The sequence below is a fragment of the Nannospalax galili genome, unplaced genomic scaffold, assembly GCF_000622305.1.
Source record: "Nannospalax galili isolate Female #2095 unplaced genomic scaffold, S.galili_v1.0 scaffold27, whole genome shotgun sequence".
Taxonomy (NCBI): Eukaryota; Metazoa; Chordata; class Mammalia; order Rodentia; family Spalacidae; genus Nannospalax; species Nannospalax galili.
The window spans coordinates 2,794,750-2,809,370 of record NW_008357993.1 but is presented as its reverse complement, the minus strand read 5'-3'; the positions used below and the strand labels follow the sequence as shown (position 1 = coordinate 2,809,370).

The following is a 14,621-nucleotide window of genomic DNA, read 5'->3' as shown; positions in this document are numbered from 1 at the left end:
CTGAGGCTATGTCCTCATACTGTCAAGGTTTTTTAAGGGAGGTGGGTGTTTCAGGAGTCATGGAAGGTCTGTTGCCTGTTAGTATCTCATAGATGCTGGCAGAAAGCATGAGACACCTGGATTAGAGACACAGAAATACATCCAAGCTGCATGAGTGTGATGGAGCTAGCTTTCTATGACTGCAGAGTCCCACCAGGTTTAAGGTGAAGAGTCTAGGTGGATACAACATACCCAATAAGCTTCTATCCCAGCCAAATAATACTGAATGTGGGAAAGTCCTATTTCTGTGGTATGCAGTAATTAAGTTGGTTCTTTGGGAGAAGATATTTGGTTATTCAGTTACTTCTGGCAAAGGCAGACCTGAGAAATGACCCCATGTGAAGAGTGGTCAGGGCTCTAAATTCTCTGGATCTCTAGAAAGAACACATAAGAATGCTCAGGCCCCTTGGCAGACCGGTTTTCCCAGCAGCCAAGAGAGCAAAGGATCAAACCTTCTATCCTTTTTCGTTTAATACAATCATAATTACAAAATTTTCTGAAGAAGAGAGCGCATATCTAATGAAACATCACCCCTCCCCTGTGACAATGTTTCTTATTACTAAGATGTGAGTCTAACAAGTAAAGCAGTATCTTTTTAAAAAAACTGTGTGTGTGTGTGTGTAAGCGGTATGCACACATGTACCACAGTGCATGTGTGGGGGGCAGAGGGCCACCTGGAATGTTGATCCTCCCCTTTCACCTTGTTTGAGACACTACTGTACTGCATATACCAGGCTAGCTGGTCCATGAGCTTCTGGGTATCCTATTTCCACCTCCCATCTTGTCATAGGAATACTGGGATTATAGAAGCACTCTACCATGTCCAGGTTTACCTGAATTTTGGGGATCGAAACTCAGGTCCATGGCAGGTACTTTACCAAGAGTCATTTTCCAGCCTGAGTAGCAAGCAATTTGATACAAATTCATTTTCTAGGGGCTGGAGAGATGCTCAGCAGTTAAGAACACTGGTTATTCTTGCAGAAGACCCAGGTTCGAATCCCAGCACCCACATGGCAGCTAACAACTGTCTGTAACTCAAGTCCCAGAGGATCCAACAGCCTCTTCTGACCTCCGCGGGCATTGCACGACATGAGTGCACTTAACTATATGCAGGCAATATGCACATACACATAAAATAAAAATAATAAATAAAATTAAAAAACCTCAAAAAACAAAATTTTCTAGAAAAGAGAAGTTGCTTTGGGGACACACACACACACACACACACACACACACACACATCTAGTAGTGAAATTGCTGGATCATAGGACAGTTCTATTTTTAGTTTAAGGGGAATTCTCATACTGCTTTCCATAAACTGTACCATTTTGTATAGAGCCATTTGAGATTGTACCATAAACTGTTTCTATTGACTGAACCGATTTATAATTCCACCAACGGTTTACAAGGCCCCTCTTCACCACATCCTAACACTTGCTATTTTACTTGTTCCCTAAACCATCATAACAGGTGTAAAATGATATCTCATTGTGATTTTGATGTGTAAATCTCTGCTGACTAATGTTGTTGAATACCTTTTTATATAGCTGTTGGCCATTTATGTCTTCTTTGGAAAAAATACTTATTTAGGTCCTTTATCTGTTTTTAAATTGTTTGTTAATGAATTATACAAATTCCTTCTACATTTTGGATTTAACTCCCTGCCAAACATTTTCTGCCAGGTGGGTGACTGCTTTCTGTATTACTGTGTATATATACATATATATATATATATATATATATGTATATATATATATATATATATGTCAGGGCTGTCACAAAACAGGGTTGTATAAATAACAAAGTCTGGAGGCTAGCAGTCAATGGTCAAAATGTTGGTACATCTGGTTGTAACTGGCTGCTTTCTCATTGTGTCATCAGATGATGTGCATGTGTCTCTCTTTTTATAGGGACATGGGTCAGACTGGATTAAGGCTCCAACTTTATGAACTCATTTGAACTCAACCGCCTTTGTAAAAACCTTATCTCTAGATACTATGATTTTAAGGTAGTAGGGTAGTAGGGCTTGAGACTTAAACATCCGAAATTTAAGGACACACAATTCAGATTTTGATACCTTTCTTCTAGGGTCCAGAGGATTGGAATGACTAGTCCTTGATGTAATTATTTTACTCTTATTCCCAGTGCTCATAATTTCTAACCCACATCATTTTTGGGATCATTTCTGTCTCTCAGCAGTTTCTTCATTGTATAACTTGTGTCATTCCAGAACATTCTGTGTCATTCCAGAACATATCCCATGCTTGAGGTGACATTTTAGAGTTGTTAACTCAGTTCATGATCATGAGCTCATTTACTTTATTTCAAATATATATTACTAAAGCATCTACATGACTCACTTCTTCCTTATCAGGAATTAGTATTAGTTGGTATCAATTCAGAGCCAGTGTCTAGAAATTTTTTAAAAATCTGGGTTTTTGCTAATACACAGTCCCCAAAGTCAATGCCCCACCCCCCAAGTGATAAAGAAATATTCTGCATAGGCTACCTATATATTATGCTCTGAGGACATCTCTGTGGGCCATGACAGTATGACTATTTGTCTGCTGTCTCTTGAGGTAAATGCACCCATCCTGTCTTTGTTGGTTAAATGCTGCATGGCTTCTATTTTGAGATCCTGTCATCCCCGTGTAAATAAGGCAACGCATCTGAACAGGGGCATTGTCTTTAGTCATACGTGGTCTACAGAGGGATGAAACCACAGAGGTTTTCCATGTCTTTCTCAAGGCTACAGTGAAGGGAATGAATTCTGCACCTTTGCAAAAAGTGCAGTGGAGGGAATGGGCATGCAAACTGCATATGATAAATCCAGTACAATTTTTGTTTTTCTCTAAACCGTTGAGTTTCCTTTTCTACTTCATGTCGTGAGGCTCTGGAATCTCAGTCTCACAACCTGCAGACCACCATTGTGTCGACATTTCCATCCATCAATCAAGTCATGTCAAACTGCATGAACTAAATGCCTAAAAGAAGCAATAAATTTTGATTGGATAGGGTTATACTCTATCCTTTGTGGCCTGTAGTCCTTAGACACTTCTATATATGGTTCCCAGGTTTGGCAGCATATATCATAAACCACTGTAGGTCTTTTGGTATATGAATTATTTCTCCCTCCATAATAGCGCATATCTACAGGCTATCTCACAGGAACATACTGAAAAGTGATTCTATTCTCAGGGAACAGAGGATGACTATGGTGGTTTTGAGAAAGATGCAAATTCCCTGTCAAGGCCCCAGATGAGGCCAACTGCTTCTGGTGTTTTTTACAGAAAAGATGAGTATTTTAGAAAAATACACATATGAACACACAGAATACATATCTACCCTCCAGGGTGAGAAGATTTCCAAGTGGAGAAAGGCCAGTCTGCTCAGACATACTGGAAGACAACCTACTTCCACTGGTAAGAGGGGCTCAGAGTGACTGTGCAGGTAGGGGGTGGGGGACACGGGATTCAACTGCTAGATTCATTGGTGTCTAACCAACTCTAAATTTTAGAATGTTATTATTCACCAATTAATACCTTAACTTTTAGAGAAAAACTTGGCATGTCTATGAGTTTAACAGTAACAATAACTGAGTAACCTCAAAATAAAAATTTGCATTTGATCCTCAGCTGTGTCATTCTTGTTGTGGCAAGGAAGGATTCTTTTAGAATTGTTATGGAGTCTCTTTGATCTTCATACCATAAGAGAGTTAATGGACCTGTGTTTGCCATTTCTCTTTAAATGCATTCAAAAGTACTCCAAAGAATCCTCCGAACCCTGGACAGTCCTTACAGTCACTTTTATTACCATCACAGTCAAGTGTAGCTGGCACCAGGACCCCCCAAGGCACTTGCTCCAGTTGGCACTTCATCAAGATCAACCACAGGTGATTGCTTAATTAACTGAAATGCCCTTCATGACACGAATTACCATTCCATGTCCCGTTGGCTAGGAGCTTTTGTCCAAAGTCTCAATCAAACTGACATTTAAATCCTGTCTTGCAGGTCTATCTCTTGGGACTACTGGACAGGGGAGGCTTAATAAAAATAATTCTTAACTGTAATAAGCATTAAACAATGAGCAAGAAGGGAACTATAGAGAATATAGATATAGTAGTTATGGAGAGCTAACCTCATAATTACCTCTTGGGTTGATAAAGGGCCCAAGAAAGATGACCTGCCTATCCCTTGTAAGGCTAAGATGAGATTTTTATGGAGGCTGCAGTCTGGCTAATTGAATAGTAAAGTCACTGTGGTACTGTGTCTGCAAACTTGTTGAACATTTGCCCTCTGAGCTTGCTGCAAATTGTCGCTAGAGTGCAGGGAAAGCCATTCACGTCTTACCTCCATTACAAAACAGCTGGCCACCAAGGAGTTTGGGATTTGAAAAAGTCCGGCATGCTAGGAGAAACTGCATACCAGACAAACCAAAACCAGGAAGCAAAATCCTTGTTTTCCTATAACGTCTCTTCAGCACCCTCTACTGACAAAAGTTCAGTCCCAAAGGCAAAGGTAAATCTACTTAAAGGGCCCAGATTCATTTTCACTGTGCAGTGAAAAAGGGTGAATTTGGAGCTGAGAGGCCATAATTCAATAGTCAGCACAAGCATTTCTCAGATTCCCTTGTGGTCAGATGTCTACATCTGCCTGGAAGAGCCTCTGCCAGCATCTTTTTCTCCAGGTCTCACAAGAACGTCGACAAAAAAGAAGAGGGAGAGATGAGCCCCAGAGGAATGCTCAGATTTTCTTGCTTATCTTTTTTTACAGCCCTGCACCGAGGACTCTTCCCTGACATGCTGAATCTGAGTGTTCCAGGATAGAAAACCCGAAGCAGAAGGAACTTGGAGAATGAGCAACAGCCGCCGTGGAACGTGGGCTGCCAGCGCCTAGAAAGCTCCGGACTGGTAGCTTGCGTCGGGCGAAACCGCCTCCCAGGTTACAGAAGCCTCCTGAGGTCTCCCCACAGTCAGGGCCCGGGGAGACAGGCGCCGGGCGGGTCGGAAGGCGGGGCCAGCCGGCAGAGGCGCGCTGTGATTGGGCGCCTAGGGGTCCGCCCCCTCATCTCCGCGCGTCGGGGAGGGGGCGGGGCTAGCCGGCTGCCCAGCTCCGGGGCTGCGGGCGCCTATTGACCCAGCCGCCGCCGCCGCGCCGCCGCTACCGCGTCTCCTCCAGCTCGTGGCGGGCGGTGCTGGAGCGCCGAGTGGCGTTGGGGAAGCGGAGCTTCCTTTTACCGCTGCTGCCGCCATCTCCGCGTTTTCGGGGCGGGCAGGAGGGGGCTGCTCACGGCTGCAGCTGGAGCGGGTTCCTCTCCGGGGACGGTCCTCTCCTCCCGGCTCTGCTTTTCCTCCTCCCGCCGCCGCGCGCCCCCTGCGCCTTCCGCGTGCAGCCCGGGCCGGGAGGAGGAAGGTAGGGGCAGCCGGGGCCGGGAGAGGCAGGCGAGCAGACGCTCACCCAGAGGGAAGTCCTGGATCGGGGCGCCCAGGGTGCACCCCGGCCGGGCCCTGCTGCGGCGGCTGCGGGAAGGGGCTCGGGCGGGGACCCGGGGGAGGTGCTGCGGGGGCGGGCCGGGCAGTCCCAGAGATAAGTTGTGGGGCCCGGCTCCCCCAGAGCCAGTGGCTCCTCCGTGCGCTCCTCGCCCTCGGCTGGGCACGGTTGGCCCGGAGCTGCCGAAGCGGCGCGTGCTCTAGGCGAGGAGGACACGCCTGTCCTTGTCGAGAAAACTTTTCCTGCCGACTCAGTCGGGGCGGCGGTGGCAGGAAGTCCGGGCGGCGACCTCTCTGCCGCCTGCTCCGCTCGCCCTGACGGCCGTGGGCGCTGAACTAGAAGTCAACTTGGTGGGGTCCTTTCCCTGCTGTGCCCCAGTCCTGCTCGGGAGTGACGGCCAGCCCCGGGGAGGGCAGCGGGCCAGGGCGTAGGCCGAGGGCGCGAGGTGGCGCCGGAGACGGGGTGCGGAGCACCGCCCGGACCCGCGCTGGCACGCGGGCGCGCGAAGGGTGCGCAGCCCCGGAGCGGGGAGCCTCGGGCGGCCCTCGCTGGAGTCCCCAGTCGGCCGGGTGAGGACAGTGTCCTGACCCCGGTTCATCGAGGAAAATGAAGTTAAGCCGCCAGTTCACCGTGTTCGGCAGCGCGATCTTCTGCGTGGTCATCTTCTCGCTCTACCTGATGTTGGACAGGGGTCACTTGGACTATCCCCGGGGCCCGCGCCGCGAGGGCTCGTTCCCGCAGGTAAGCACCTGGCTGCCGGGCCGACGTGGGGGCCCGAGCGCAGCAGCTGCTGGCCGCCTAGCCCTCCCACTCCAGGTTGGGGGCCGGGGCAGGGAGAGGCCGCACCCGGTTGGGGATCGAGCCTCCTGCAGCCCGGGCTTTGCTGCGCTCCGACCGCGGCGACCGCCACTCTGGAGCGCAGACAGAACAAAGTGCTGGGTGGCATGCGGTGGCAGACCCGCGTCCCGGGGGAAGTAGCTGTGTTCACGCACTCGCACCCGTACCTGGGGAAGTGGCCTCGGGCGCCTGTCGGGGGGGCGGGAGTCCTGCGCGGCGAGAGGGTAGCTGTGGTCGACCCACGGCTCGCTCAGGGTTAGGTGCCCGACGCTGCCCAGATCCCCTCTGCACACAAAGTCCTGGAAATTGATCAAACACACCCCACCTGGGCGGGTTTCTGTGTTTCCCCCTCTGCACTGTTTCTCAAGAGATAAAAAGTTTATTTCCTGTTGCAACCCTTTCGGATGTGGATAGGTGATTTTAGTGTCGTCATTCTTCAGCTGTTACAGCGGGTAGGTTTGAAGCCTAGTGGGGAAGCGCGTGGTTATACTCCTACTGGAAGCTGCGTGGCGCTCAGTTCTTTGCGGGGTGGTCACTTTGGCAAACGCGTTGGGAAAACGACCCATCCAAAGTCTTTTATGAAAAGTTATTAAATGAACAAGCCGATACAGTGGGTTTTGTTTGGAAGGGTACCAAGCAGCCACAGTGAATGCCCTTTGTAGATCTTTGCCAGTAACATACACACCGGCAATTTTGGTGAAAGTAAATGTGGTGTACAGTTCTCTTTAATGAATGGACCTGAAGAGCCCAAATATCGACAAACTAGCAACTATTCAATCTAGAGAAACCTATGAGGTATCAAATAAGGCAGATATTTAATTTCATTTTCTTCTGTGACAGTTTAAGTGACTAATTCTTGCCATTTCTTCTGATATGCCAGGGCAAATGGCCTGGATTGAATTGAAATTAAAGTATTAGCTTTACTTGAAGTATAATGAAATTGAAAAAGGACTTGTGGATTCTGTCATCAACACAGCACTCGAAATATTTTGTAAGAGAGTGGAATTAAACATGTTGTAGACAGATATTTACAAATGTTCACCACTCCTGCTTCCCTTAGATAGTATGATAAAGAAAATATACCAAGTGCTGTGCACTGACTTTAATTTGGAGTTTGCCCAGGGTTTGTTGATGAGGTTGGAGCAGAGTACAGGAGTTCCAAGCTTTGACCCATGTGCTCTGTCATGTGGGGGTTAAACTTACTGTGATCCCCTCAACCCCATTTTTGGATTTTATTTTTCTCTCTTAAAGGAAATATAAAAATGGATCTATTTTACTTAGTGGTGTCTTAAATGATGTCCTCTGGCTTTGGCTGGGTGATCACTTAAATGATTTATGCAAACATCTGCATGGGGTTCTCTGGCAACCTTGACATTTTACTCTGTTTCTAAAGCAGCCAGTGACTCATTCAGTTACTGGGAAATCTCAGGCAAAGTTAATTCTGTAATTCTGCTGTTTTCATATGCCTCCCTAGCTCTGTGAGGAGCTGAAGTCTGCTTAGAGTGTGAAACATTTGGTGGGGAGCATCAGGGGTGGGCTGCAGGAGGAGAGCAGCCTGTGGTGGTGTGTTTTCGGTGTGGTTTGCACAGTGGTGTCCTCAGTTTCTTTGCGGGACCTCACTGTAGGAAGAAGGCTTACTAGGCCACAGAGTCTCCTAGTGGATAGACTTTATAAGCCGTTTGCAAGCCTAATTCTTGTGTTTGCCATTAGCATGTATGCTTCACATATAGTAAACTTGATTTCTACAACTACCACTCAGTTGTGTGGAATTGAGGCACAGACAGGTGACCACGCCTGTGGTCATGTAGCTGAAATCTGGGTGGGACTTGAACAGAAAGACTTGAGAAGGAGGTCTCTGAGCCAGTGTGCTATTCTGCTTACTGGATGTAATCCTTTGCCTGTAGTTAGGGCTCCAGGTTGCTTGTGGCCAGATCTGTGTAGAGTCTAACCAGTGTTGCTCTGGTTTCTTAGTTTGTGACTTTTTTTTCCAAAGGAACTTTTATTGTGAAGGCATAATGCATGTGGTCTGTTTGGTGCTTGAGATTTCTGTCTTCCCAGAATGCCTAAATGTTATTATAATGAAAACCATTGCCCAGCAGAATTCAACATGTGAGTTCTTTAATATTTTTTGCTATGTCTAACCTATATGTTAACCTTAATTTGATGATAATACCATGAGTAACAAAAAGATATCACAGTGTATTTCTTTGGCAGTTTTGGAGAGCGAATTTGAGTTTAAGTAGAGTCAACCTGTGGTTAGCAAGTCAGTTTTGGTGTCTAGTTAGCATATTGCCGCTGGAAAGGTATTGTTTCTCTAGATTGTCCCTTTTAGTTTCTTTCAGTTGGTGTGGAACCTTTCCCTAAGGTATGAGATCCATTTAGTAAGCAAGCTATGTTTAAAACCATGCTAGGTAGAGAGCAATCTCTTTGCTTTTTTTTGGGCCTCTATTCTTTTCCCTCTTCTTTTGACCATGTTTCCTACCATTTGATCAGTCTGCAGGCAGGAGTGTGCCACTATCTTCCTCCCTAGAGCAGTGGCCTGCTTCTAGGATACCCTTAGAGTGCTCCAGGAAGAATTCTTTTAAGGCCATAGGCAACAGGTGGACTATATTTTTAGGGTTATTTGATCTCAGCTAAAAAAGTAAAATAAAATCAATAAAAATTCCAGTAAGGATGAGAGGTTGGGCAGGACCTAAGGCCCTGAAAATGTTTTATGCTAGCTTGTAAGAATGTGAGCAGATGGGAAGGAGAAATGTTTCCTCTCCCTGAAAGTGTTCAGCATTCCAACAGGCAGACTTCACAAGTTGCTACTATGCACAGCATGAATAACAAGGTGTCTCCTGCTTAGAAATGGAGAATTAAAGAGTCAGGGTTTGTGTAACAAAGAATCAGTCTTAACTAGTATGGCACCTGGCCCTAGGGACTAGCTTTTTATTTTCTCTGCAGAAGTTGGAGACTGGTGAAAACGTGAAAGTGAAGTTCAGACTTTATCTTTGGCTCTGATAACATTTTATCAAGTGAGAAAATGAAAATGTCTTGAAGTACTTGATTGAAAGCCATTATGTATGGTAGGGTCTTTGCTGCCTTAAAAAAAAAAAAAAACTTGAAACTAAATACACACACAAAAGTATGCTTAAATGCTTTACAACAGTAGCATCTTTTAGCCCTTGGGAAACTGAGGCAGGAATATTGATGCAGATTCCAGGCCAGCCTGAGCAAAACAGACCTTGCCTACAAGCAAGCGGGGAAGCAAACACACACCCCACACAGCAACAAAACCACACTAGTACTTTTTCAGTCCAACACAGTAAATATTAGTGAAAATTGACCCACAGAAGTGTGTATAGTGAAGACCTTTGTCTCCTAGCTGTTATTTTCTTTTCATAAACCTTACAGTCTGAATGACATGTAATAAAAGTATATCTCTCATTCCTGTTCAGTGCACTGTTTATGATATTAACCCTTGTTGCTGGAGTTGGTTTGGGTTGTGTTGGGGAGTTGTCTTGTTTCTTGAGCTATAATGCTTAAGATCTAGGACTTTTGGAAACTGATAGAACTTTGATAGCAGTAGGACAGCAATTAGGAATTCAAGAACTTTAAGCTTCTTGAGGCTTTCTCCTTCATCCTGTAAGTTCAGAGCCCTTCTGCCAAGCACAGTTCTTGGACTTATGTTATTTGCATGTATTGTTCCCAGATCAACACTGTTATGCAGGCCTGGACAGATGCTTTTGCCACAAAGATGTCATGCTTACATTTATTAGAAGGGGGTTGCTCTGTTACTGATTAATTAGCCTGAAGGGATCTCTGGACTATGGACAAAGCATGGATGACAATGACCACTCGCATGTGTCTTTACTCTGAGCTTGCTGTCGATTTTTGTGATCACTGTTTAAATGTTTGCCTAAAAGATCAAGGCTGAGTTCTTGCTGTTCCCTCCTTTACTGTTAGCTTTCCCCATTGGGACCTCAGTTTACCCTGGTTGTTTTGGCATTTCCATTCATCTGGGCAATGGTTGCTGAATTATAAATGTTTCCTTGCATTTAATGGTCAAGTTCCTGATTGGCAGCCACTTCTTTCCAAGATTATCCAGAAAACTAGGGGGAGGAGCTCTATGCTGTTTAAATGGGCTTTTATTTCCATTACCTAGCCACACTGATAATTTTATGGTTGAAACCAAGTTCAAATTCAGATTTTGGAATTGACTGAACTGTAATGGAGCTTATACTTTGTGCATTAGAGTATTGCTAATTTTGCCTTGTGATAGAGAAGCAGTAAATTACTTGATTTGAGTAAAGCTGGTCTCTTGGGTAAGACAGAATATTTGATGGTGTATATATTTAAGAAGATGCATTTAAACTTTTATGCAGTTAATGCATAGTAGGTACCATACATCTACTTAGTGTTAAATTTCTAAATCTAACATAGTATTTTCTAAAGAGAACAAGCTTGAAGCGATTTACAACCCTTTTCCTATTGATGCTCCGAGACTGAGGATTCTTGGTGTTGGGGGGCTGCTCTGCATTGTGGATATCTAGCAGCACCCTGTTCTCTGACTAGTATAAACCTGCACTCCTCTTCTTTCCTTCCCCCGGTTGTAGCAATAAAAAAATATCCCCAGACATTTGCCAAATATAAATATCCCTTGGGGGGAAAATTTGTCTCCATTGAAAATCAGTTTGGCTTTGGTCTGGACAAAGGCCCATTCTTTATACCCAATGCACTTTTGGAGCATTTTGCATCTTGGGAAAGAATGATTGAAAGGTCTGATTCTAATACTCAAAAAGCTAAGTAGCATTTTTAGGTACTTGAAATGTATTCTTTCTCTGGGTGCCTAAAATTCAGTTATATATTTAGGATTCTAAATTGCAATATGTTACAGAAAACACAGGATAAATTATGTTTATATATAAATTTAAGAAAAAGAGGACAGTTATTATAACAGAACTTAATTTTTCTTTTTTTTTTCTGAGACAGGGTCTCCCTGTAGCCCCAGCTGACTAGAACTCACTGTGTAGACCAGGCTGGGCTTTGAACTCACAGAGATCCGCCTGTGCTGGGATTAAAGATGTACACCACCATGCCTGGCTTAATTTTTTCATCTTTGCCGATTGGACATCTTGATTGAAAGCATTATGTTCAAGTCTAGTGAGTAGATTGTCTTACTCTCTCCAGGCGCATCGGAGCTTGGCAGTAGTCTTCATTTATTCTTGCCTTTTAGCAGAGGAAGGGAAGATGTATTGATTAGTGATAAGCTAGTATAAATATCATCTGCAGAAATAATTTGAAATTCTGAAATTGTCTCAACCAGGCTATGTCTTGGTCTTATTTTTATTTTTTATTTTTATCAAATCTGATGATTCTGGCTATTGCATTTGTGTGCCTTCTTAGGATGAGAAAAAGCAGAGGAAGAAATTGGAAAATAAAAAGTCTTCTCTACTGTACATTTCAATTTGTCTTCCAAATGGTGTTTTTAAAGAAAGGATGGAGGTTGGGCATGAAAACAAGAAAGTTTCTTGGCAAATATTTTCTTTCTTTTCCTTTTAACCCTAACGCCACTGGTCTTTATCTCTGCTTAAGTCAGCTAATTGTAATCCAGACTGGCCTGGTACCTATTTTTGTGGTACCACAAGCTAAGAATGGTTTGTACGTTTTTGAATGGTGAAAAGACATTTCATGGCATAGCTATAGCCAATCATATGAGTCCTCCCAGCCCAGTTGAATGGCTGGGTAGAAACCTTCTTGGTCACAAAACCTAAAATATTTACTATTTGAGCTTTCTCAGAAAAGGCTTGCTAATCCTTGATTTATATTGTACTACTGGAGGCAAATGCTGAAGCAAAGGTAGATTCATTGAAAGTAAAATTCTAAAAACTGATTGTTGAATAAACATTGGTCAAAATTGATATCTTAAAGCGTGATTCAAAACTCAGGTTACCTACGTGCCTCAGAGTTTTCCAGGTATTCTTGAGGAACTTCTATGCCAGAACATGGACATGCTTGGTGAGTTTGCTTCTCATCTTTCACCTGAAGGTTTACATTTATTTATTTATTATTTATTATATTTATTTATTTATTTATTTATTTATATTTTTAATTAATTAATTTATTAATTATTATATTACTGCATTAGGGATTGAACCTGAAGCCTCACACATGCTAGGCAAATATTCTCCCACTGAGTTATATTCCTATCGTCCCCTACCCTACCCTTTTGCCTTTTTACTTTTTATTTTGAGGCAAGGTGTTACTAAGTTGCATAGCCTGGCTTAGAACTCACTCTAGCCCAGGCAGGCTTTGAATCTAAAATCTTTCTGACTCAGCCTCCCAAGTAGCTAGGATTGTAGCCTACACTACCAGAACCTGCAATTTAAGGCTTTTCACAAGAGGATTGCTCTGTGAGTGAAGCTAATGAACCTTGAACTAAGCAAAATGGGTCTATACCTTTATGATGAAAACATACTACTTTGTTGTGTTTTGCTGCTGATATTCCCAAATGTGCATAATCTGAATGTTTGAGTCAATGAATACTACTGAAGTAGAGCCCAGGTGTGGATGTCTTTCATAAACTGTGAATAAGGACAGTTCTCTCTATGATCCTGAGGGTCGCCCAGCTCAGGCAGAGAGTAACCGAATGGCCAGCAGGGTTACAAGCCAGCTGTTCTGCTTACCAAAGAATAACTCATCCTGCTAATTTCACCACTCAAAGATTGCTTGGCTTTTTTCTTTGTTGTGTCTTTGGAGACTGTAGCATTGTCTTTAAACTACAGTACTTGGTCTGAACCAGATGGATGTTTGCACATCTCACTATGTAGTTTTTATGGTTGGTGTAAGGTAGAGTAGTTAAGTGTTTTTTGCCTTTTTTTTTTTTTTAAAAAATTTCTTTTGCCTTTTTCAATGTAGTCATTGTACATTTTAAAGATGGCTTCTTTTTCAGGCCCAGAAAATATGTATTTTTTTCTGAAGAGCAGAGCAGACCCATCTGACTTTATGCTGTATTCTTTCTAGTGAACCACTTGGTCCTGGATCAGGAGAGCTGGGCACTTTGCCAGTGATTTTTTTTTTTTTTTTGTCTTCTAAACATACTTATGAAGGTATAGATATACATAGAAAGCAGAGATACATATAGAAATGAAAAACATCAAAGCATAGAAAGTTGTACTTTGGCAACTGAATACTCTTTCTTTTGCTAGCCAATCCAATCCATCCTTCTATGAGTCCTGCTTCTGAGCATTTCTTTAATCCACTAATGGTTCCAACTCTAAACTGTACCCACACACCTAAAAAAATACTTTGTTTCATCTTGAGCTACTGTTTCCCTCCCTAAAAGATGAGGAATTATGCTTCTTCCAGTCCTGGAAAGGTCAGTTTTGTATTTAATTCTTCTGTTTGATGTCCCTTAATAGCTTTGAAAGCTACAATTCCATTTGCCTTCCTGATCTGTCACTTTTAGACACTAGCACTTTTCTCCCTGCGGTGCCAGATGAAGAAGTGGTCCTTCTTGACGTGGTCTACTTGTTTCTTTTTCTTCTCCTCATTTGACATCTTCTTTCAGTCATCAGTTTCTTTACATCCATAAGCTTTAAATCATGTGCATTTCATTGGAGGACTTCATGGCTTACACGCTCTGCTTATAGATTGGTTACAAAAGTTGAAACAGTAAACAAAGGATACAGAATTTCCTTCCAAGGAAGGTGCTTAAGAGATTTATTGTATAACATGGTAACTATAGAAAATGATAATGTATCATAGTCTTAAAAATTATTGAGAGTTGGGAATGGAGAGATGGCTCAGTGGTTAAGAGCACTAACTGCTTGTGCTGAGGACCTGGGTTCAGTTCCCAGCAGCCTCCATGTGGTGGCTAATAACCTTCTGTAACTCCAGTTCCAGGGGCTCTGACACCTTCTTCTGGCTTCTTCAGGCATTGCACGCATGTGGCGCACTTACATATGTGCAGGCAAAACACATAACATAAAAATAATAAAATATTAAAATAATTTAAAAAATTGCTGAGAGTAGACGTTAAGGATTCTTCTCATAGGATGTTATGAGAACTAATTTATATATTAACTTGATTGAATATTCTAATTGTATAGGCATTTCAAAGAAACATGTCCTACATGATAAAGTATATGATTTTTAGAGTCTTTAATCTGAGCACCTCAGATGGCAGAGGCAGGTGGATCTCTGTAAGATTAAGGTTGAGGCCAGCCTGGTCTACATGGTGAGTTCCGGGTGAGCTGGGACTATAGGGTCTGT

At 43.4% G+C, this 14,621-nt stretch overlaps 1 protein-coding gene across 1 annotated transcript in view; it reads left to right on the top strand.

Annotated features, from left to right (window-relative positions):
• The first annotated feature begins 6,134 nt into the window (after positions 1-6,134).
• Positions 6,135-14,621, top strand: part of Man2a1 (mannosidase alpha class 2A member 1) — a 196,963-nt gene continuing 188,476 nt past the window's right edge. Inside the window, exon 1 of the mRNA XM_008856011.2 lies at positions 6,135-6,269. Within this exon, the coding sequence (XP_008854233.1) occupies positions 6,135-6,269 (135 nt within the window). The remainder of the gene's footprint in view (positions 6,270-14,621) is intronic.